The sequence below is a fragment of the Triplophysa rosa genome, linkage group LG11, assembly GCF_024868665.1.
Source record: "Triplophysa rosa linkage group LG11, Trosa_1v2, whole genome shotgun sequence".
In the NCBI taxonomy this organism is placed as follows: domain Eukaryota; kingdom Metazoa; phylum Chordata; class Actinopteri; order Cypriniformes; family Nemacheilidae; genus Triplophysa; species Triplophysa rosa.
In genome coordinates, this window is record NC_079900.1 from 2,026,116 (window position 1) to 2,051,905 (window position 25,790).

Genomic DNA, 25,790 nt, shown 5'->3' on the forward strand with positions numbered 1-25,790 from the left:
GCAACATGACTAGTTCACGTTTTTACTTTGTACTGCAACTACAGGGGTTGACTACTAAGTGAACTGATTCGTCCAATACTTGTTTTTGCACGTTTGAAAGTACACTTTGAAGTATTCAGTACTCTTAGTATACTCTTAGTAACCTACTAGTTTAGTTTTTAAACTGCAAATATATTTGTAGGTGTTCTATTTATATATTATTTTTGCACTTTAACTATACTAGTTTCTATTCAGGTGTTGGTTTATATATGAAAAAATATACAGTACATTTAAATGTACTTCAATCAGATTGGAAGTAAATTCCTAGTGTACAATGATCAGCTTCAGTTCAGTTTTATTTGCTGACTTGTTACTGTATATAAACTTGAACATGTATGTTTATAAGACGTGAAAGTATGTGAGTATTACTCAAATAAAAGAGTAAACGCAACCACACACAAGCCAAGTATACCTCATGATACTTTTAAGGATATCTCCATCGAAACATTGATAGACCAAATACTAAGACTTGTAGAAGTGTACTTAAACGTCATTTTCAGTATATTTCTGAGAATGCATGAAAAGAAGCAAAAGTCTCTTTTTAAATGGGATAGTTTAGTACTGTGTTTGGGTCTCTTGGTGTGTGTTGTGCAGTCTGGTCCAGTGTTTAAACTGGGATCTGCCGGCTCTCTGGGATATTGTTTCTCCCGTCAGGTGGCCTCTTGTTATGTCCCTGCGGTTTCTTCTCTCACTGTCCATGAAAGAGTAATGAGAGACTCGACCCTCGGGAAACACGCTCTCTGAAAAGCTTTCTGGTTCTGATTTCATTTACGGGAATCCCGCTGGACTTGCACTAGGAGAAAGGTTGAGGGGATTGTTCTTCTGCTGACCTGTTTTTGCATGAAATGATCTATACGGATTCAGAATCAACTTGTTAAAAGTCACTTTCACAAACAAAATCCCAACTGGAACAACATTCCCATCAACCATTTCAGGTTTAGTTTTAGTTTTAGTGGTAGGTAATAGATGGGGTTAGCACGCGTTATACTGGTTGTGGGAGGTTTGGGATAGAAATGTTAATCCAGGAACAACAAAGGGTGTTCAGCCAGGAATATGTCCTACTTGGCTAAATCGCTTTGTTTTTACCACGGTACTTCTTTTCTCAAGCTCCAGACAACCTTAATCTTTCCGGACTAAAAGCAGACCAACCCATCTTAAAAAAGAGCTGCAAGACATTGGAGTGTTACTAAAAATGACCTTTGACCTGTAAAATTACATGACCTCTATGTCAGCCGTGTAAGAAGCATAAAGAATCTTTGTTTACTATGGTAAAGCTGTATGTTGGGGAATGTGTCCTGTAGTATTCGTGGTCCGGCTTTAATAACTCTCATCCATGATTCTTTCATGTCCAGTGGCCTCATTTATAAAATGTTGCGTAGAAACCATCCTAAATTTGATTTTACAATCATTTCTCAAAGTGCGTCTGTGTGATTCATAGAAAACGCGTGTACGCCTCTCTATCAGATGTGAAATGATCTTGAAATTGTGTGCTGCTGAACAGTTTCAGATTCCCGCCTTTTAATGACGTCTTAATAATGTCATTGATATATGAAAGAGCAAATTTCAACGTCCAAATCTTATACAAGCGGCAAGAATGACTTATATTTCTTAAAACCTGCACCACTCGGACAAGCACAAGTGCGTACGTCTGCTCAGACCCTGACGTGGCGCCGAGCACTTTTCAACGTCAAAGACCGTTTTTATAAATATGAACGTTGCCGTGGATTTTTGCGTACACACACTTTACGATCAAATCTGTGCATACGCACCCCGATTGGTCCCGAGCTTTATTTAGCCTGTGAACACAGGGCTCTGCATCCGTAAGATTCTCATGGACTCGCTCCAAAACCTGCTCTAATAACACAATACCAAAGCAATATGTTGAACATGATTGAACTGTTTGTGTTAGTATAATAAATTTAAGGGTTTCATTTTATTTATGGCAACATTAGCAATCTTTTCCCTGATGTGTGTGACTCTGAACAGACCTGATCTAATGTTTAAACAATCTCGATCAAGCAATCGTACAGTGTTACATTAAGATGTACGGTGTTGAGAATAATCTCCGCAGACTGGAACAGATGATTCGATTGTAGAGAAATACGTCACACAGAACAGTAAGAAGCGAGAGACGGATCAGCCTTCTTGTTAGTGTCTTAGTGTAATTCCCCAGGTTATTTAGACCTCAACACGACAGCCAGTCTAACTGCTGAATGACTGTTTTCAGTAACACGCAAAGGATTTCCATGAAACCACAAGCGTCTAAACGCTCGGTTATTGTTCTTGTGTATAGAAGAATGAAAGATGCTAAAACTCGTAGGCCCGGTTTCACAGGTTTAGCTTAAGCAAGGACCAGACCTTAGTTAAATTAGGATATTTGAGGCACTTTTATAAAAATGCCATTACTGGTTTGCATCTTGAGACAAAACAATGGCACCGACATTTTTTAAGATATGTCAGGGTAAGTTATTTTCAGTTAAGACAGGTCAAACATTTATTTTAGTCTGGGACTAGCCTTAAAGTCCCCGTGAACCGGACGTTGCCATCGTTTTTACTTCCGTATTTTGACGCATTTCCGATTGAAATGGAATTTCGAATGAGAAAAATAGTGGGCGTGGCTTTCGTTTTTCTCTGCGATATGATTGGATGTATGAAAACAGCCGTTGCATTTTGAGATTGAACTGGCAGTAGACTGACAGTTGAAGGGGAGGAGTAAACGGATGCTCCGCCCAAGCCGTCTCACATACGTCATTTAAGTCATTACCGGACAGAAGTGCATTTTCAGATTTTAACTCAAGATTAATAAACTACATTGATAAACTATTTACTATAAACGCTGCAATATTTCATGAAAAAATAGGCAGTGTAATTTTTTATTTCACTGGGACTTTAAGCCTTGTCTGTGAAACCGGGCAATATTGTCCAACTGTAGTTTTTTGTTTTTTATTGTTTGAATCATTCACTCTGTTTTTACAACTTCAGTAGAAAGTGTACTTTGTGTATTGTTTGCATGTGTATACCATTTTATAAAAATGTTATTCTTAAACCCTGTCGGTATTAGTGTTAATCTACCCTGACAGGCTACCATACTCAATTATGTATTTAGGTATTATGTTGATTACATTTTTGTACTTATTTGTAGTCAGTATGATGAAATGTGTTAGCAGCAGTGTTCATGTACTTTAATCCGTTGACGTGGCATCCGTTTAAAGCCCGAGACAATGTGGTCAGACAGGTGGTAAATCTCCTGCAGAGCTGTAAATGAATCCTGTTACTGTAAACACATCTGACATCAGAAATAAATGCATAAAAGTGCAGCCTTGTCTTACAAAAACATAATGTTCCGTGGTAAAGATGCTAATACCGTGGTACCAAAAGATCATTTTCATATTCACCATGGTATTTACATAGCATTCCACAGTATTTTACTCATCTTCATGTCGTTCCAAATCAGACATTTGTCTTGTGGTTTGAAAATATTCTCTCTTTTTTTGTTTTCAGAAATATATATAAACTTAATATAAACTCATTCTCATGTTTTTTCTGTCACAACCCCCCGAGCTGTTCTTCACTGGAACATGCTGTTTCACATTAACATTGTGCAAGTTTGATAAATGATAGAAAGCATCGGAAATTATTATGGATTTAACTTGCTCTCTACTGGTAATGTGATGGGTTTTATTGATTGGATGTTATCTGGCATGTGGAAACTAATAGAACACCACTATATCCTACTGGAATAAGACCCCAAACACACTACAAAAATGAATTTTGTAATGGTTTTAATGGTTATCAGCTGATGATTGATAATGTAAACCATTATTTTCCATTGTTTTATTCAGCACAGGAATAACAAAAGTTAACCTGTTTATAGTTCACAAGCATGTTACATGACAGAAAACCAGTTCAATGACACAAGAAAGACGTCACTTGTCCTGCTCGCTGTAAATATGAACACAGAACACCGTTCAAACTGGTAAAGCAACTCTCCACCCAACGCCCCGCCCTCCATTGCGCGTCAAACAAAAAGAGCTCATTCCCCCCGCTGATTGGATGGATTCGTCGGCCGCCTCATGCCTACCGCGCTACCATTGGCCGGAAACCCCGTCAGTCAAACCCGCCGGAAAAATGCACGAAAAGCTCCGGTTGTGTGCTGTGAGAGAATGACAAGGGGAAAGGAAGAGAAATATCGGACGCGTGAAGGTCTGATCTAATGAAACATGAGTGTATGTCTGAGTAAAGGTCGATTCGAGCAGTTATGGTGCCACGCGCGCGTTTGAAAGAGGCGTTTGATTTCTGGGTCTGAGTGATTATTTGAATGACGTTAGGAGTTTCTTTGACAGGCCTTGGATAAGTTATCAGAGTCGTCTTCAGCATCGGACATCGTCAGAGGTTCATTTTTTGATCTCGCCCGTGTTTGTGTCTGTGACGTTGTGGACATGAAGAGGGTTAATAGTTTCCAGAGGTGAGTCGGAGCTTTAGCTGTCCAGCTAACGGTCTGATTACGAGGAACGTTATCAGTCTGATCTCACGTCTTTTTAAACAGTTTTTTAGAGGACCTGTTCTGTGTTACTGAATGATCGATCATACACCATGCATCATTATTGACTGCATTCAGAGATCAGACCACGAGAAGTATTACGTTAGATCACACATCTGTTCTGTATTGAGATCAGACTGTGCTTTTATTTGCATGGACTCTATATGATGCATTCAGAGTTTTACTCTATTGAAGAGATTGGACCATGCACTGAGACAAAACATCATTCTGTGATCTGATTATGAGTAAAGGTATTTATTGGGTGTAAGGTTATTCAGATCAGACCATGCATGCAGAGCATACCCTACATCTCAGACCTCACCATGTCTTCATTTTAGGATGGTGCTGTGACTCTACTTGAGGATGAGACCGTGCATCTGTTGAAGTTACTAATGATGAGATCGGACCATCATTATTAACGTCATCCTGTGGTGGTCTGATCATGCTTTTATCCTAATGCGTGGGTGTAGGAAACGAGAGAGAGATATGCAGTGCATATGCAGATACCTCTACAATCTACATTCATTTTAATTTCTCTCTCATTTGTTTCTGTTTTTATTTCCGAAGAAATCTCTGAGACTAGTTTGATCCTTAAAGGGATTCTTCACCCAAAAAAGAACATTCTGTCATCATTTGCTCACCCATGTCTGTATAAATGACTTTGTTCTGATGAACACATAGAAAGATATTTGGAAGAATGTTAGCAGTTTTCAATTCTGTGACATTGACTGCCATAGTAGGAAAAATTAAACGTAGTGTCTATTTACACTGAGTACAAATAGCCCGCCTTGTTGGCAGATACTATTTACACTAGCTCCGCCCACCAATATGTGATTGGAATAGAGAAAGTGTAAGATTGACGCCATTTGAAACAGCGACTGGAGTGGCATAAAGTGTAAAGTCTGTATAGCGTGGCATGGGAGACCGGGCTTCTAATCCCGCTGAAAACCTTCTTTAACCTTTTGTATTACTTTACAGATCACAAAGGCATTTGTTTTCAATAAAATTGATTTAAGACTTAAAATTCATTTTTATTAAGGTTAGAGGTAGGTATAGGGCTTTAATATATTTTAATATTTTTTATAAATATAATGATTTACTGGCTATTAATATTGCTTATTACACGGCTCATTTGAATGCTTGATTCTGATTGGCCAGTCGCGACATTCCGAGGGTTGTTATTTTCAAATAACAACCGCTCAAAACTAGGGTTGTAACTATACACTCAGCTCACGATTGGGTACATATCTCGATGCTGGGTTCACGATACGAGACACATCTCGAAATTTTGAACAAAATTCAAATAACATTTATTTTCAAAATATTAACAATTTCTCTAACTTATTTTGTTGCACGCACAACTTAATAAAGAATTTTAACATTTTAAGGCTTAACTGAAATTAGAATTAAGTTCAGTGTCAATTTTGACCACAAATTTTGATTTAGTTTTAGTCTAAAATGCTATTTAGTTTTAGTCATCCCAATTTATCATAGTTCTAGTCTATTTTTAGTCGACGAAATCTACATTATATTAGTCTACTAAAATCTATCTGGATTAACTCATTTAACTGGTGTAATTAAATGTTCCATACAAAGATTTAACTGTTACTTTACCTTGGAATTAAATTAAACCAGGTCATTACCTTTATTTTTGAGAAAAGTTGAGTAACTACTGGATATGCATTGTTGTAACACAGAGAATATTAGACCATGAACGACATGTAGCAGTTCATTCAGTCTCATTTTTACTCAATTTACTTGTTCGTTCAGTGAAGGGCGTGTTCATTCAGTACATTCAACCAATGAAACGCTCTGACAGAGCTCACGCTCAAGCGCTATTGGCTCGTGTCTGTCTTTGCGTGAGACAGTAACGAATGAGAAAAATCTTTCAAAAAGACATATTACATAAACTGTATTATATTTCTTCAATCATGAAGATCACATACTTGTTTTTTAGCATGTCATTCAATCTTTTAATCTACAGTACGACTCACTTCATCGCTTCTCTGATCGGAACAGCGCTGGTTTCTTTTGGTTTACTTTATGTTGTATATCACGTTATGCAGCAGCTCACGTTAGCGGATAAATTAACATTGGCATTTAAAAACGTTTGTGCTGCCTTTGTAATGAGTTTCGCCTGCAGTCACGCTTCAAGTTTGCTGTGTTTTAATGGCGATTGTGAAGGAAAATATGAGGCTTTGTAAACCACTGGGAGACACAGATTGTGTCTTGTGCTTCTCTCTCTAGCGCATATGTGAGATAAGCACACGCGACGCGCTAGCGCAGTCGAACGAATAGAATTAATCATCGTAAAATATCCCCATCTCTCAACGATGCGCATCGTAACATTTTTGCATCGCGAAATATCGTAATACGAAGTATCGTTACACACCTACTCAAAACTAATAACACCCTGTAACGTTAACCCGGATGCTGCAAATCATTTTGAGATGGGCAATTTAATATTACACCAAAATGAATTATAAATATGTCTTTTAATAACATATAAGACATATTTACAAACGATGAAACCAACTTGCCTGTTCGTGACGTTTGAACGTCGTTTCTTACTTTAAAACCGAAACTAAACGGCTTTTCCTCGCGGAAGGTCTGCATTCGGTAAAAATGAGCTAATAAGATATTTCAAATTTACATTTTATGTCCAGTTTTTTTTTCTCATGTGGCAAGTAGCCGTGTAATAAACATAATGTTTAATGCACAACAATACTGAGGTGCAAATAGTAACGTTATCTGCCACTATTTTTAGTAAAAAGCATCTAACTACTATTTCTACTTAATCCAAAGAAAATAGGCCCTACAGCTATTTTTGGTTAGTGTAAATAGCATATCGCTAAGAAATGTCGCTATTTTACTTACACCTTTTTACACTTTTACTTGGTGTAAACAGAACTCACTACTATTTAAACTCAGTGTAAATAGCATCTGTTGCTATTTTCACTTAGTGTAAATACAATAGCATCAATTGCTATTGACAGTTAGTGCGAATAGCCGCTGCCAAAATGAAATGGTAGTCAAAGGCGCCCCAGAACTGTTTGTGTTCCTTAATTCTTCAAAATATCTCATTTTGTGTTCAACAGAACAACAACATATACCATATTTTTGATCCTACTATGGTAGTGGATGATGTCACAGAACTGAAAATTGCTAACATTCTTACAAATATCTTTCTTTGTGTTTAACAGAACAAATACATTTATATAGGTTTGAAACAACCTGAGGGTGAGTAAATGATGACAGAATTTTTATTTTGGGGTGAACTGTCCCTTTAAATGAAACATTAAAAAGATAAACTTTGTAACTTTGACTTGGGTAGGTTTTTGTCTCTATTGGACTCATACTGTAGTTTTATTTGTGCTGGTTTTGTTATTCCGAGTATGTGTGTCCCGTGGATCCTCTTGTGTCTCATTAAATATGAATGTGTTGTTGTTTGTTGTGTTTCAGGTTTATGAACAGCCGGGCGGCTGCCAACTGCCGTTACAAACCCACATGTTATGAGCACGCGGCCAACTGCTACACCCACGCCGTAAGAGAACATTCACTCATTCATACGTGATGTTCAATTCAACCCATCCGACGTCATGTGACGTTCCCAGATCTTGCCCTGTCGTACTTCTGTAGAATTGCATTTTATTTGTATCAGTCGTGAAATGTCTCTCTCTTTATGTCTCGGCAGCTCTTGATCGTCCCAGCGTTTGTGGGCATGGCTCTGTTATACCGGCTGTCCGATGATCGCTGGGAACGCATCACGGCCTGGGTGTACGGCATGGGTCTGATCGGCCTGTTCCTCGTCTCCACCGTCTTTCACATCATCTCGTGGAAAAAGAGCCACATGAGGTCAGTTTCCGACGGTAAACAGTACATCACGAGGTCATTTGTGTATTTGTGTTGTGATTATTTAAACAGCAGTGTGGCTCCAGGTTCAGCAAAGGATTCTGGGTAAAGCGATGGTTGCGCTTAAGCTTAAGTTGCGACTTAAGACCCACGATAGATATGAGCAGCAGGAAATGATGTCACGCTCCAGGGCATGTTTTAGAGCCAAATTAGGTCATGTATGCACATCTCAATGTGACCGAGAACTGATTTGGTTCTTGTTTTGTTTTAGGAACATGGAGCACTGCTTCCACATGTGTGACCGAGTGGTTATATACTTCTTCATCGCTGCCTCTTATACGCCGTGGTAAAGTTATGTCTGTAAACTCTTGATCTGAAAACATTGAATCAAAATGTTTCTACACTTACAATATAACCGTGGGATGGCGTATCTTTTGTGGTATTTATGTTGTGTTGAAGCAGTTTCTGAAATGAGACGGTATTTTGTACCGTATGTTCACTTTCGTCTCAGTGTGTGAATAATTCAGCGTGTCTGAGGGTTGTGTTAAGCATGCAAACGCAAAAGTGAAGTGATATTTAACTCCTGTAACCGAGAGGCTTTATAGAACACTGACAGACACAAAAAGCTCTCTGTCGGGAATCTTCGACCATCTGCATTATTACACATTTTATTAGCTGCATCTGGTAAAATTAAGTATTTATAATATTAATAATATAATTTACAGTTTGAAGGATTGTTTATTGTAATTACTAATGACAAATACGATGATTTCCTGACACATTATCAACACAATATTTATTTACTAAACCAATGCAAAGTTTAGTAAAACTATTAAAACATTTCTATTTATTAATACAAAGCAAAAACTAACTAAAGCAATTAACTAATTAAATTAACTAAAGCAAAAAGTTAGAAATGTTGCTTCAGCAATAACCTGAAGTAAGTAAGAGGCACTAAAATAAAAAATAAAAGAAAATAATGAACACTGAAATAACTATATATATATATATATATAATTTATAACACGGCTCGTTGGAATGCTTTATTCTGATTGGCCAGTCGCAACATTTGCAGGTTCGTTATTCCCAGATAACAACATCTCAAAACTAATAACGCTTTTTTTTTTGATAAATTTTTGACATTTGAACGTCATTTCTTACCTTAAAACCGAAAGTAAACCTCTTTTCTGATCACACTGTCGGGGCTTATTTCTGCGATGACATCTGGCTGCCTGTACATTATCCCTTATATAATAACTCTTATATTATAATATTATGTCTTATAAAGTTAATGAGTGTACTACCCTTAACCCTTTAAACCTGAATCTGTGTGTTTACTGTAATGTGTGCGTTTTTGTGTATTGATGACACTGATGATGTGTGTGTTTATTATGGCGCTCATGAAGGCTGTGTGTATGTTTGTGTTCTTGCAGGCTGAATCTACGCGAGCTCGGCCCTCTCGCCGCTCACATGAGATGGTTCGTGTGGCTGATGGCAGCCGCGGGAACAATCTATGTGTTTAACTATCATGAGCAGTACGTTTATCATCAGACGTTTTTGTCAATGAAAGATTCTTACAGTCTCAGATGTGATTTTGCAACTATTAGGTTATTAGTAAAGAAATAATCAACAAGCCTTTTGATTTTTTATCATTTCATATTTTTTCGCAAGGTTAGCGAGCGTTGGATATGTGGGTTGAAGACACAATACAGAAATTTTGGGAGTTTTCATTTCGATGTAATCAGCTACTTACCTGCAAAACCTTGTGATAATAGAGATGCTAAATTCTTTTTTTTTGCACCGATGTCTTTGTTCTTTGTTATTGATGTGTGTGTTTTTTGTAATTGTTCAGGTATAAATTAGTGGAGTTGGCCTTCTATCTGACCATGGGTTTTTTCCCGGCTCTGGTGGTGACATCAATGGTGAGTGTTTGAGCTCATTCCCTGTTGATCTTAACAACTTAATCTGATCCTTAAATTATACATGCGCAAATCCGCATTAACACACCCAAAATTAACTAGACAACATGTAACAGAGTGTAAACAGGGGACATATAACAGACTGTTTTACTACATTCTCTTGTGATATTTCACTAGCAATCTAATGTAAATGAACACCATCGTAGTCATTCATTTTAATGTGTTGTTTAAAGTCCCCGTGAACCGGAAGTTGCGATTGTTTTTACTTCCATATTTTGACGCATTTTCGAATGAAAAGGAATTTCAAAAGAGAAAATTAGTGGGTGTGGCTTGTTTTTTTTACAGCAAATTGATTGGATGTAAAAAACAGCTGTGCATTTTGAAATGAAAGTGGTAGCAGACTGACAGTTGAAGGGGAGGAGTTAACAGATGCTCCGCCCAAGCTGTCTAATTTACGTCATTTGGGATGAATCGTCATTTCAGGGCGGAAGTGCATTTTCAGATTTTAACTGAAGATTATGAGGGCACATGAATTTTAAAAAGAGAATGACCCACATTGATAAGCTATTTACTATAAACGCTGCAACATTTCATGAAAAAATAAGAATTGTCATTTTTAATGTCACTGGGACTTTAAGCATTAAATATTCTGTTTATTTTGTGGAACAAATTCTTTATTTTAAATTTACAAAATGTTAAGTCACTAGTATTTTATTTCTTTTTTTCCTGCTTTGGGTTTTTCCGTCTGAGGGTAAATGAGATCATCTTCTCCTTTAACACCGTTTGTCACGACAACATGTTTGACCTGCCGTCCTGATATGTCTTTTGTGAGATATCTGTCAGATGTCTCTATTCAACTGACTCATAACCGGCTAATATTATTGTTATTCTAAAATCTAGACACACCGGTCGGATCTGTTTCAGAGAGAGGTTTTATTTGACCACATGCTGAATGAAATAGACTTCTTTTTTCCATTTTTATTGATAAATTTGCTATTCATATGCCGTGTATATTGCTATATATTTTTATTCCTTATGATTTAGACATGAAGTATAATATGTGTCATTGTGTGCTCTATCGCCCTCTTGTGGCTGGTCCTGTTAGTTCATTAAATTTCCATACCAAGGTCAATGAATTAAAAATAAAGATTAGCTGAAAACAAATTTTATTTATTTGAATGAAATGTTTTTAATGTTGTGCTCTTGTTTTAAACAGAGCAACACAGATGGATTGTATGAGCTGGCATTCGGGGGTTTCGTCTACTGTCTGGGCGTCGTCTTTTTCAAATCGGACGGCGTGATTCCGTTCGCTCACGCCATCTGGCACGTGTTTGTGGCGCTGGCTGCCTCCATCCACTACTACGCCATCTGGAAATACCTGTACCGCAGTCCCCTGCCCGAGGACATCAGAGATGCCTGAACACCTCTCCTCATCCTTTCCTCTGACATGCGTCTTTCTCACGCCACCTCTGTCTCACTCACGCCACCTCTGTCTCACTCACTCCATGCTAACACCACAGTGAACGTCAACTAGCAAAGTTTACCAGTACGACCGTGCAATGTTTACGGTTTTATAACCAACCCGGAACCGTGCGTGTGTGTAGTACAGTACTGAATGAACAATGTGTGTGTGTTTCATTTTTGTCAGTATTGTGTAAATATTGTAGTGAAAACACTATGAATTGCTTTCTTGAAACGTTTGTAATGATTTGTGAGCATTCTGACACACGCATACACACATTTGGTATAAATGCGTATCTCATGTAATGAATCATTTTGAGATATTCATGTTCTCTGGTTTAGTTTGCAGGACATAAAGTGTATTTTTGCATCAAAACTCACTCACTTTTACCTCAGCCGGTTGTTTTCTACAAAGTGCTTGTGGTGTTTTCTACACTCTGGACGTTTTCTTCCCTCATATTCGGCTCCTGCACTTTCAGCAGATTTGTGAAGTGTTGCGCAGGGCGTTTTTTTTCTGTGCTGCACTTTTGTAACGCAGAACCACTTTGATATTCAATTTTTATCATGGGAGTGTGTTTGTGTTTGAGAGGGGTGCAAACTCGAAATCAACTTTTGTATTACAATGTCAGCAGCTGGTGTTCATGCACAGGCAGGTTTACAAAATGTTACGGATTTTTGCGGCCGCACGAAACACCTTGCCATGTTTCTGAAATCTGGCGGGATTTATAATGACGAAATATTGAAAGAGTTACGATCGGTTACGATCTCGTGACATAAAAGTCTAGGTTTCCTCACAATACCAGAAGAAAAACACAGTTTGCATCACATTTAGCCTATTTTTACCTTTTTGCATTGGTGTTTTTTGCAGTTTTTCAATATTGGTGTGTGGTTTTTTATAGGATGATGATGATTTAGATTTTTAGTCACATAACTCATGATATTTCATCAGCCAAAGCGCTTGTGAACAGTTGAACAAATTTCACTAACTGGACTTTATTTCCCATGATCCTCCTCACGTGCATAGGCATGATGGGAAATTAAGTGTAGATTCTTTAAGGCCTCGGCATCTTCATTCCAAAGACCGTGTTGTGTTTCTCTTGCATTTCTGCAGAAAACATGTGTGACACTGTGAATTGAATCGGCTGTGATCGGTTCAGTTTGATCCTGTGATCTGATTTCAGAGCTCCGATGATGTTAAAGTGTAAAGCTGCAGCCGTGTCTGTTTTTTCTTGCGTATTTAAATGAATGCTTCTGTGAAATATTTCACCGCGTTTCATTTGTGAGAGTGTTTGGACTGCATGTTTTTGATGAACTGTACTCGGGGACAAACTGACTTTTGTAAAACTTTCTACATCTGTTTTGGCACATGATTCTTCTGCAGTGGTCTTTTCCAGTCGGACTTTAAACTTCTGGCGCGTCTGCTGTTCTCATACACACGGTGTTTTGGTGCTGGCGTCACGAGACTGTACGTGTCCAGGATTTAAGTTTTAATAAAACACAGCAGCAACAGAACTCGGATTTCTCTGTTTGGTTTTCAAGTTGAGATTTTAGAGGATTTACTTCTGTATGATTTGGCATGTGTTTCAGCAGAATACATTGACATCCACCGTTAACAAAGAAGTATACTTGAATATATATTCAAGTGTGCTATACTTTAAAAATAAAGCATACTTTTCTATTCAATGTATAAGTTACATTTAAATATATTTGGCTACTTGTACTTAATCTGAACTACTTAAAGTGCAGTTAAATTACATATTGAAACATAGTGTGCTTAAAGTGCTGTATAAATAATATGTAACTAGTCAGTGTATGGCAAGTTACTTTGAAAAAGTAATTACTAGTTACTAATTACATATTAAATTGTGTAATAGATTACTGTACAAATGACTCCAAAAAGTATTGAATTACTTATTACTAATTACTTTCTATATCCTACATCAACTTTGATTAGTTAAGTGATTCAAGGATAGACATGAAATGGCTCTTTTAATTCATTCATATAAATAAACTACATAAAGTAGTATTATTAACTGACCATAGTATTACAAATGTGAGAATTATGCATTAAAGCACAGATTTTAAGTTAGACTTTGAATTTTGATGTCAATTCCACTATTGCTTATTACACACATTATTTAGTTTATTTACATCAGAAGTAACTGTAATTAAATTACAGAAAAAATAAGAGTAATCCCTTACTTTACTTTTTCAGGGGGAAAGTAATTAAATTACAGTAGCTATTTACTTAGTAACTAGTTACACCCAACACTGTATATAGTACACAACACTTCAGAACTAAAGGCAGCTTTTGAACTAAAGTTAAAATTGGTGACATTTTTAAAGTGAAATCAAATTGAACTACATTTGTTGAACTTCAAACTGAACGTTATTTGAACTTGAATATGTTAAACGGACTTAAAACATGTTAGTTGAACTTAATTCTACTTTATTTTATGCGTTTAAGTGACTTGTAAAGTCCAATTTCATTTAACTTAAAAACTAGTTCAGAAGCTGCCTTTAATTCTGTGATGTTAATTTCACTTGAAGAAAACCTACAAGTATATTCAAAGCTACTGAACTAGTAGTTTATTAAGAGTATGCTTCGAAGTGTATGTTCATAAACTAAAAATGTAAATAATGTTTACGTTAACTAAAAACATATTGCAAGTACAGTACATTTAACTTACTAGTACATTGATATTAGTTTACTACTAACAACCTAGTTCATTAAATGAACTTGACTTATGTTTTGTAAGTGTGAGCTGAGCTCTCGGCAGGTATCGTTTATGATTTTAAACTGAGGCTGAATTTGCTCCACCATCTTTTGTCCATTTCATCTTTTTTGTGTGTGTGAATTAACAAAGTCCTACTCTAAAAGACTTATAAAGTATGAAAACTACACACAACCAAATGACACCTCGAGAAGGACTTGAGAGAAAAACTGAAGACTTTATTGGATACTAAATTTACATTGAAGGATTCCGTAGGTGGCAGCAGAGAGCACAGCTTTAGCTTTATTCTTCAACGGCGTGACACACAAAATCAAACATCTCATCTCATTTCTCTCATCAGTCTGTTTTTAGAGGTGTTGCCTTCAATATGGCGGTCACTGACGCACAGCCAGCGAGAAGCGTGAACGAAACCACTACGTTTATAAAAATGAATCGATCAATCACTGTCTGAATTCAGTGTGGGTTGCGTTTATGAATGTGTGAGATGGGCCGTAAGGGTTGAGATTTTAGGCTCATAGCATCTGCATGAGCAGCGCCGTGAGCCCTTATTTCCATCCGAACAAAGTAATTCAACTTTAAAACGAGTGTGTTGATTCAAGGCACTGCACTAAATTCTGCTTAAATATGGTTTTTCATTCCTTTTAGAATTGAGGTAGTGAAATCTAGAAAGGGAGATGCCACCATGTTTCAAGAGTTTCACTGGTGTAGACTTCAACCGAGAACTATTAATGAAGAGTCTGGTTCCAAAATGAGATCAATTTCAAAAATCATGTTTGTTTATTATGTTATGTTTTTACTAATTAACTGTATTTTTTTAGTTATTATGGCTTAAATCAAAACAAACCAACAGCAGTTTGATTGATATTAATTGGAACGCACAATAAAAAAACATGATTTTTGAATCTCATTTTGGAACCAAACTCTTCAAAAACTCGCAAAGATTACAAACTGAGGTCAAGTTTATACATTACATCCCTAACAACCTTTTTTTTCAAGTGTGCTATCAGTATACTTCTTTCAAACTAAACATAAAGTTGATTTCTGAAAAGTGCACAAATAGCAAACGGAAACCTCATGTACTTCTCATAAAAAAAAAAACTTTGTTGTAATATATTTATGTTTACTAGCATTACACATAAAGGTTACTTCAAAATACACGTTTATAAACTAAAAAATGGCCAATTTAGTGTCAAGTAATATTGACACGTGCGTGTCATACAAAAAAGTATGCTTCAAGGTTTACATTTATTTATTGAGCAGATGTGTTTTTATACAAAAATACAACATAATTTACAAGGGTAACCCTGCATTGGATGCAATTCCACCGAGATTGATAAATTCTTAAACTAGATTATAGCTGACTATCTAAATAACAATGCCACTGAAATAACTTTGTGTTTTAGCAGCTTTTGTTACTGCCTCATGTACACAATTGCGATCCAATGACCAAGTGTTTGAGTTTGCATACATGTTTGTGTATATTTTTGGCTTTAGACTATAGTTACGACTCAAGAAAATCAAGGCCACTCTCGTTTTCTTAGACGACCGTACCGATGAAACACTGAAAGCTCAGGTGGCTCCTCCTCTCATCCTCGGGGAGGTATTTAAGGGGGCATTATACACAAGAAGTGTTCTGGCTTCATCCTTGATTTATTTCACTTTTGTACAGATGGAAACAGTCATCTTGGGCTTTGCGCTACAGACAGATAAACAAACAACAAAATGAAAAGAACACAGGACAAAAAACAGCGCCATTACTTCCAACCCTCGACAAAAATAAATCTGTACACATCTTATTAAACTTTGGCCTAAACATCGGCAGATGGAGACTTTCAGATTCACCGTTGACAATGAAGTCATCACCGTGCGCAAGAATTAATCGCTGACCTAAGATCAGCCGTCCCTGCCTTAAACCCTGCATCCTTATCAGCCGTTATGATGGGTTTAGTATGTGTTCAGTATGGAAAACAAGCATACTTCCTACTGCACATACTGGTGAAGTATGCGATTCCAAACACAGCGTGACTCCATTGACAACAAGTCTTTTAACATTCAAAGCAAGCGAAAGCTCTCTAAGCTGCCTTACCGAACAATCATTGACGACATCTGCATGACAGAGACTCGAGAAAAGCGAGCAGAACGCATAGCCTTTAGATTTCCATTCAAAGAACAAATAGCAATTCTGTCAAAGCTGAAAAAAGCACCGATTGTGAGTTTTACTGACATCATTGTTGAGCTCCAGAATCGAAACGCACGAATATTTGTATTCCTGTGAATAAAAGTGTGAGGTCCGGTTGCTAACGTTCCCTGAGTCAGAACACTAAAGGCTATTCCAACACGAGGGTGCAGAAGGTTTTTAATGCCCAGATGAACAAAACTACCACGCGTTGCGCTTTTCTGAGTTTTACTCCCCGTTACATAGGCTAGCTCATGATATATCAAAACACTACGTCAGAACAGATATATAGCTTTTATATATATATATATATATGTATATATGCTTTCATATATTTCACTTTGACTACGGATTTGCGTCTTGAAAATATTCAGACAGTATTATATAGGAAAAACACAGTACAAAAAAAGCAATGTAGAGAATAGCTTTCAAATATATAGATATATAGAAACAAAGAAACTAACCAAACATGACCCATTTACAATAAGCGCGAGGCTGTGAACCGATAGTCATGCCAAAATATCCATTTAAACAATAAGCGAATAGGAAAATGACTATACAGCCATGACAAATGACAATAACAGCAATAGTAGTAATTAACAGCTGAATATTTCTGAAAAATTAAAAAAAAAAAACGAAAAAAGTCCATAAATATATCAGGCAGATTATAGTGTAGATAGAAAGATTGCACCGGATCAGATTGTGAGACACGCTTTAGTGCACGCGGTTAGAGCCACAGAACATCTAGATGGATTTAACGCTTTGAGGGAAAGTGCTACAGCAAAAGTGACATCCGTGATGCTATGAAACTTTAGAGGAGGAGAATCTAGCTTACGTCCTCTAAAGAGCTTATTCAGGTTTATTGCTCCATGGACGACGTAGGAAAAAGAAAAAACATCGCTGGTGTTGGTTTAAAAGTCATGACATAAAACAGACTCATGATTGAGAAAACAAAATACAAACGTACCCTGACTCTAGCTAGTGTTAGAAACACTTTACATGAAGAAATCTGAAGGTGCATACAGCTATCCAACTAAAACACGTTATTATACACAAACTCTGAATATCGAAGAGGGGGAAGTGGGCGGAGCCTCTGGGGGGAAGGGAGGGGAGGAGCGGATGATTGACAGACACACGGGGGCGAGCGCAGAGGAGGTTATTGATCAGTTCTTCGCAGTCCACGTCACAGGTGTATAAAACACGGCAGAAAAAAAAAAGATGAGAATCGTTTGCAAATGAATGATCCGTCATTGGTGAAGGAATAAAGAATGGAAATACACCGACACACAGATCATCGACTGATACGAACATCCACATGGCAGAATCAAAAGAGGTTTCGTACAGAGAACTGAGGAAAAACGTGAAAAACGCAGAGGAGAAATTGGCACCTCTGAACGGGGCGCGCAGAAGTCGCTTGAAAGTGGTGGTGGGCAGGCTATTCAAGGGATGGATGGGGGCTCGCGTTAGGGGCTCACAGGGGGCTGTGCCGTGCCTCGTATTTATCCAGAACATTCTTACAGCGGCCGAGCTCCTTCCGCAGGTCTGCCACCTCCTGTCTGAGCGCCGTGTTCTCTTTCTCCAGGAATCCCGCGCGGATGGCGATCTGGTTCTCCTTGAGCCGGCGAGCGTCGCGCGAGCGTTTCGCCGCGATGTTGTTCTTTCTGCGCCGTGACCAGTATCTATCATCCTGCACGGAGACGGTGTGTCAGCATGGCATTCAAGACAGTATGACATGTAAATAAAACGACAAATTCAATTCACTCATGTGTTCCGTTTACCTTCAAGTCTTCGGAAATAAAGACTTTGCGTGCCTTCTTGATCATGGGTTGGGGCTTCAGCTCCTCTGCGGAGAATTTGCGCTTGCGGGGGTCAAAGATTTCCTGACCCGGGACGCTGGACAGGGCTAGGTCAGCGGGGTCAGGCTCATACCCATCTGGCACCTGGATTGAGTCCGGATCTATTGGACTGGGCGTGTCACGTGAGCTGCTATGAACTGAGAGAAATAGAGAATTGTTTAATGTATTTACTCCTGAAAAGTATTCACAAGCAATTCATTCGTTATGCATTTACATATTTTGACGTGAAATATTCACAACGTTAAGAGGAAAATAATGTATGCACCTTAATATAAAATATATTCATATAAAAAGATTGTATCCATCAGAAATGAACTCCATGGATGTTACGCTATGCTGTTATTGGTTCATTTCTCAGGTATGTCATTTTTGTTTACGTCAGCAGACGTTTTTATTTTTACAATTTATACGTTTTTAGTCCTTTTTTATTTTATTTTCAGAGAGCGAGTGTTGAAATCTTGTGCGTATAGGTGCACTTCTCCATTCTGACCAGCAGAGGGCAGACGAGCCCACCTCATCTACACAAACGACGTGAATTTCACACACAAAACGTGACGCTTACTGTTGTTTCACAAGCACACAACTCAACTAGTAATGCGATGATCTCTTCATTACTAGATTGAGACGCATGTCAAAGAGATGTAGAGGGTTTGAAACGGTCCGTGTGCATTAGTGAAGGATTAGAAATGAAACTCTTGACTGATTTAAGGGTCATTAAACATGAGCCGAGTTCCGCACCGTGGAGACGAGAGCAGGCCCACAGCCACACACAATAAAAACACACAACACAACACACAACTGAAGAAGAAAAAACTGGCGTTTATATTAGGAAACTCGATTAAACTTGTAAGGAAAGACGTGGTTTAAGACACGAACGTGAACTCGTCTCAAACCGATGCTTTATGGTGTTTTATGGTGACACATTTATGTGGGCAAGCGACTACACAACAAGTGTACAGTGTTACAATAGTCAAACGCAAGAACAGCGACATTCAAACACATTCAAGCACATAATCGTAACAAATTGCATCAATGAAAGGACTCAGAGATGTTCATTCACTCTTACCAATAAAAGAGACGTGAACTGAACTTCACCACAACCGTCTGCATCAAACAGAGGTCAAAGGTGACGGCTGTTATGTCATGGAATAGATTTTCTGAATAGGCTTGACAAAGATGTGCGTTTGTGTGTGTGCGTGCAAACAACTAACCAGTAAATCAATCATGAATCTCTATCCGAGCTGACCCGACCAAGGCCTTGTTTATATATCGACTAAAGGGCTAGAATGACTCAGGATTTTTATATTAGCCATAAAAATGTTCAACTTCACTGTGCCTTTAAATGATCGTTCAGTGCATTTGATTTATTTGTTCAATCAATTTTTCGACAAAAAAAAAAAATTATAGATGGTTTCATTTTACGTTAATTTCTTATAATATAATATTGGTTATAATAAAACAAGTTATTTCGCATTGTATTAATATTAACTTATATAAATATTTTATTGTATTTTTATTGTCATTTATATTGTTGTATTGTATTGAATTAAATTAAATTAAAACTACTTCACAGTTATTGATTTTTTGCGGAGGTGAAGTTTGGGCCATATAGCGTTTGTTTATGTTGTTGCTGCTGAAATCATCTATTAATAAAACACAAATCTCATATAAGTATGTTTCCCATCTGTTTTTTACATGCAGAATAACTCATATTTAATATTAATACTTAACGTTTAAAGGTAAATATTGTGTAATTGTAGATATTCCCTTAATATAATAATAATATATTGTGCTGTATACATGACATTATGATAACATCTCAATGTATAAGTTCTGTTGCTTAGTGGATAAATATAAAATCTATAATTAAAACATTCATTATTAAGGGGACAAAAACTTTATTTTAAAGCTATGTTTTAAACAATACTTACCATTAAATATTAAAAGGAATTATTAGTTATTCTGTGATGCTCTTCAGATCAACAGATTGTAAACAGTCACTCATAACTATAATGGTTAGTGAAAAATCGTACGAAACACAGTGGGTCTGTTTAGAGTCTATCCACCCGTCTGAGCGACACAAAACACAAGTCATCAGTATAATCTCTCTTGGCCTACATAAGGGGAGCAGATCTAAAGCTGAACATGGCCTCTTGGACAAAAATTCACCATTTAATGAATGTGTAATCCGAAGAGTATCTGACACACTTACGAATGACGCTATCGCTTCACTTTTCACTTGATCTTGTCACTGAAACAAATCATTCCAGACATTTGCTAGAATTTAAATCCTGAAAACACACTTTAAGACATCTCCAGCGATGCGAAATATCACGGGAATGCAAATCGGTTCATTCAAACCGTTCGGTTCACAGAAGCGACTCAGTAGAACCGATTCCATTGATTCAACTCCAAAGAGGTCTATGGACGCCATTGCTCTTCCCATTCGGCGCACACGATCTACGTGATGTCATCTGCTCTTAAGCACTCCTTAATCACCTGAGACATGAATGTCATGTGACTAATCGCTCTGATGTCTCTGATTGGTCGACAGAGGAACGCACGTGACTATCACGAGCCGTGACATCAAATAAGTTTGTGTCACCGTTAAAAAGACCCTCAGAAGAATCAGTCTTTAAATGTCTGTCAATAAAGTTGTTTGTTTTTTTGGTCTGAAAGTACTGAAAACATTGACATCTGATTAAGAAGATCTACAAGAGACAAACACACTGACCTCAGATCAGCGTCTTGGGGCTGACCGAACATTATGTTTGACCTCCGACCCCTCGCGTGTCTGTTATCTATCGGCTCCGACGGCCAATATCCATTGTGTTACTCAAAGCCACACAATGATCTTTTCTCTCTATCTACTGCTGACAGAACATAAACGCTATGCCATCCCATCTGTAAACACTCACGCACGCACACGCAAGGTCCATTGGTCCACTTTGTTGTGATAACACTTTCTTCCCTCGCTCTTGTTCCCTCCGACTGCACTTTGTTTGTTTTTTACGTGTGTGTTTGTTGTGTGTTAGGCCTTTAGACTTGTGTCTCGATCTGCTTGCGATGCTTAGATCTTGGGTTTAATCCCAGAGATCATGTATACTGTCTGCATGAACGTTCCTTTCGATAAAAGTTGCCAAATTCATAAAACGAAAAAAAAATGATGTCAAAGTAACGCAAATTCCACGTGACTTCAAAACGAATAGAAATAGAAATTCTGCATTGAATGCAAATGCACCGTAAAGATTACTGAGAGCAACCGAAAACATTCCTTTTAAAAAGGTGCGTTTGTAGTTTCGGGGCAACGCGGATGCATGAAGTCCTGCGCTGGCGTTCACAGGTCATTTTTAAAGGGATACTTCATCCAAAAATGAAAATTCTGTCATCATTTACTCGCCTTCCAGTTGTTCCAAATCTGTATAAATGTCTTTGTTGTGAAGAACACAGAGAAAGATATTTGGAAGAATGCTTATAACTTGACAGATTTTGCCCCCTGTTGACTCCCATAGTAGGATTTTTGGGTGAAGTATCCCTTTAAAAAGTGCACGTGAGGGAGACACGACTCTGGCAATGTGATGTTCACTGGGAACATACCGTTCTCAGCTGCACAAAACAAGAGAGAGGGGGTGTGTCCTGGCGAGGTTTGGAGCCAGGTGGGTGGAGCCTAAGATAGACTGCTGGATGGATATGAGAAGAGAGGCTGGGTGGGGAGTGACATGCCTCCCTCTCTCTCTCTCTCTCTCTCTCTCTCTCTCTCTCTCTCTCTCTCTCTGTCTCTCTCTCTGTCTCTCTCTCTCTCTCTCTCTCTCTCTCTCTCTCTGTCACAACGCACAAGGAGACGGCATGTGTGTATCACATGGCCACGCACGCTGTTCTGAGTACTAGCTGCCGTCACGTGAGCATCTAGACGGAACACGTACACACCCCCGAACACACGCGCAGGCACATGGAAATACACATGCGGAGCGTAAACATACACAAATGAAACGCACTCACAAATGCAAAACTCATGCAAAACACGCACGCACGCACACAGTGTTGTGAGATGCCAGAGATTTTCCAGCAGTGCAGAAAATCTCATCAATGGTTCAGAGTTTGACGGACACTCTTTGTTGAAGGCTTTACAAGATTATCAGACCATAAAAACCCCTACAAACCATAATGACAGGAATGCAGACATACAGCACATACTGTAGGTATTTTTATGTGGTTTCGTTTGACTGTTTTTGTTGACAAGCATTTCAATGAACTTGCATTATTAAAATCACTCAAATAAATGTAATAGTTTGGTGTGGCGAAAAAAGAAACGTTGCATTTGTGTTTCTCTCGAATTCACACCCTACATCAGCTCTAAACGGCACGGCTCATTATCGTAAATAGTTATTTGTTATCCCCCCTCAGTAAATTGTTATTTTAATTTCATCTGGCAGGTTTAATGGCTGTAAAGCACTTTAGAACAGGTGTGTGTACCCTGCAGCGAATGTACCTGAATGTCATTTGCAGGAATGTACGATAAACGCGGCAGGCGACTTGGACAGTTTCTTCACTGCGGCTGTCAGTCATGTTGGATTTTGTATAATAAGGTCATTTGTATAAATGCACATCAGGGGAGATATGTTCAGAAATCTGTCCGTCTGTGAGGGCATTGCCCTCATTGTTGATGATTAACTGGGAGTCGCGCAAAGGCCGATAAACGTACTTCAGACGGACCTCTCGGGCGTTTTGTGATGAGTGTGTTTTGGGTACCTGCTCTGTTAGGGCTCTGGAGGCAGTTCTGGGCGACCATCCCGGTCTGTACAGAAGTAGTGGCCCGGTTACTGAGATCCACCATGGAGGGTGTGGGCGGGGTGGTGGGGGGCTGGGGCTGCTGGGATGGCTGATTCTGGCTCTGATGGTTGGCAGGGATACCGTTCTCGGAGAGGAACTCCTCTAAATCCATGTATTCCAGCTGGAAGTTATCGTCATCGTACGGCAGCGTCTTGTCCCACAGCGTCGGGCCCAGGAAGGCGGACTGAGGGGCGTCGAGACCGTTTACGTCATCCTCCAGCTTCTTCTCCTTCTTTTCTTTCCCAAAACCTGCAGGAATGAGACGAAGGTGTCACTGTGTTCCCAAACTATGTCTTAAAGTACATCGATGTAAAACTTACACGTGCCGTTTAAGCAACATGAGCAAAGAAAATAAGAATATATAATCATCGGTAACACCATGCACCATGCTTGATCAACTGCACACAAACGTTTAAGCGTACAATAATGAAGGCAATGAAAAAATAGTACAATTTGATATCTAACAACTCAACATTAATAATGAGAGCAAAAGACTTCAGTCTGTTCAGGATTATTGAAGAGTTTAATTCAGTTTTTACGGTGCTTTTTGTCATTTCCAACTCATTTTCAATATATGGAAAATTTGTGACCATTTGTCAACATTTTTATTTTGTTTTCCATAGCAGATATATATATATATATATATATATATATTTAGTGCAAACTGTGCTTGAACTCTTGCTAATGCATATTCCAGTTATGGGCAGCATAGCACAAGAAACTAGCCTTATTGACAACAAATTAGTGGTCTGGGCTGATTTTTTGGTGAACTATTCCTTACCAAGACCAGCAGAAAACATCATATCTGTTAAATGCATATCATTCTTAAGTGCATCCCTATGATTTCTTGACGGATTTATAAAAACAAGCAAACAAATCTTTATTAGAAAGAGAGGCAATCAGTGGCGCCCTCTAAAGGGCACTTTCAACATAAACCTTCTCTGTTGCGTGCTAACTTAACCTATCCAACTAAAGTCTGCATTTGGCGAATAAACTGTGTAGTTTCTCTTCTTTGTAAATATCAATGATAATAAGCATATATAAGCTCTGGTAACGTGCATTCTGGCTTGATCAACCGCGCACGAATGTTTCAGATTTGTGCGCACAATAATGAATGCAAGGAAACAATAATGAAACAGATCAACTTTTAATTCACATCCCAGTAAGCAATGATATGTGCATGCATGCATGCGTGCCCAGGTGCAGGTGTGACGGACAGAATGACAGACGCTGTTCTGCGAACAGATTATAACGAGCGCAAAGCGCCCCGAAACCGAGGGACATTTAAACTCTCCGCCAGCAATATCTACTCACTCCACTTACCCTCATCGTGGTGAAAGGGCAGTTTCGTGGGGTTCTCCAGCAGGGATTTCAGGACGCCGTGGGTCGGAGGTAGGAAAGTTGAGTTAACAAGAAGAGGTCGAGACATCTTTTCCATCGCGCAAAGCAAAAAAAGATGAAATCTTCCCAAAGAGATGAAATTACAAAAGGCGACTAATAAAAAAAATACAAACAGAAATCTGCAGTACACCCGTTGTGTGTTGCGATATAATCCTCGTCCAGTGCGCAGGCACCGATGCGCGGCGATTGATCGTGCGCGTCCGTGAGTTTGGCTGGATGGAGCGCAAAAGCGCAACTGATGCGCAATTCCATGTGCGAAGACTGACCCCCGTGACGTCAATGGAGAGGCGGGGCAGTCGAACAGGGGGCCTGCGAATGACAGCAGGCGGAGGCGTGGCTTCAGTGTCATGATACATTGTTGCAAGTCCACGAATTCATTCTTTTTGTTAGAACCGTTTGAGAATCGTTACATTGTAGCCATTGCAAGAGTTGCATGTTTGTTTTTTTACGTACACTGCGAAATGTTACTTAATTATGAGAAATAATACGTAAGCATGAAATGCTGTTGGGAAACATACGGATTAACTGTAAATTGCCTTGATTAAACGTGATCAATGTAAATGTAAAACCACTGCAAACTGTATTCTAGACAAAACAATAATCCCTTTTATTCTATTCTATTCTCCATTTTCTCATGTTAGTTCAATTGTAACTAACTAAACATTTTGGATAGGCAAATGCTTAATATAGCCTATATACCAAATTCTACTCACTTATGTTGAATTGTAACTAGCAAATTGGTTTTGAAAAATCTTTAACTTCGAAAAACATTTTGTGCTAGACTAAATACAATAACAACTCGCATTTTGTTGGATACTTTGTTCAACTAGTTTAATTGTTCATTTAACCCACACAATAAAAACCGATATGTGCAACTTATAATCACATTTAATGCGAAACGGGTTGTTTTGAGCACATTTATTTTCACTGCTCCCTCTCGCGTGTAGCCACACACCTCGAACCACAACATCAATTTCTTCT

General features: G+C 38.3%; 2 protein-coding genes across 2 annotated transcripts; one reads left to right on the forward strand and one right to left on the reverse strand.

The window, feature by feature from the left end:
* Window positions 1-4,153: 4,153 nt before the first annotated feature.
* mmd (monocyte to macrophage differentiation-associated) lies at window positions 4,154-16,666 on the forward strand. The gene is made up of 7 exons (XM_057345174.1): window positions 4,154-4,504; window positions 8,042-8,123; window positions 8,274-8,434; window positions 8,703-8,777; window positions 9,865-9,966; window positions 10,284-10,353; window positions 11,567-16,666. The coding sequence occupies exons 1-7, from the start codon at window positions 4,479-4,481 to the stop codon at window positions 11,768-11,770; spliced, it is 720 nt and encodes a 239-aa protein (XP_057201157.1). The 5' UTR covers window positions 4,154-4,478; the 3' UTR covers window positions 11,771-16,666.
* On the reverse strand, window positions 14,744-25,049 carry hlfa (HLF transcription factor, PAR bZIP family member a). Its single transcript, XM_057345173.1, has 4 exons — window positions 24,732-25,049; window positions 23,328-23,657; window positions 18,501-18,715; window positions 14,744-18,409 (listed from the first exon to the last, which is right to left on the reverse strand). The coding sequence occupies exons 1-4, from the start codon at window positions 24,844-24,846 to the stop codon at window positions 18,194-18,196; spliced, it is 876 nt and encodes a 291-aa protein (XP_057201156.1). The 5' UTR covers window positions 24,847-25,049; the 3' UTR covers window positions 14,744-18,193.
* Window positions 25,050-25,790: the final 741 nt, after the last annotated feature.

What these genes read in the sequence shown, in the direction of transcription:
- mmd (XM_057345174.1), top strand. Translation starts at nt 4,479, where the DNA reads ATGAAGAGGGTTAATAGTTTCCAGAG. An exon ending in AGGGTTAATAGTTTCCAGAG is followed by an intron (nt 4,505 to 8,041) that starts GTGAGTCGGAGC and finishes GTTGTGTTTCAG; the next exon opens with GTTTATGAACAGCCGGGCGG. An exon ending in CCAACTGCTACACCCACGCC is followed by an intron (nt 8,124 to 8,273) that starts GTAAGAGAACAT and finishes ATGTCTCGGCAG; the next exon opens with CTCTTGATCGTCCCAGCGTT.
- hlfa (XM_057345173.1), bottom strand. Translation starts at nt 24,846, where the DNA reads ATGGAAAAGATGTCTCGACCTCTTCTTGTTAACTCAACTTTCCTACCT. An exon ending in GCCCTTTCACCACGATGAGG is followed by an intron (nt 23,658 to 24,731) that starts GTAAGTGGAGTG and finishes TCATTCCTGCAG; the next exon opens with GTTTTGGGAAAGAAAAGAAG. An exon ending in CCAGAGCCCTAACAGAGCAG is followed by an intron (nt 18,716 to 23,327) that starts GTACCCAAAACA and finishes TATTTCTCTCAG; the next exon opens with TTCATAGCAGCTCACGTGAC.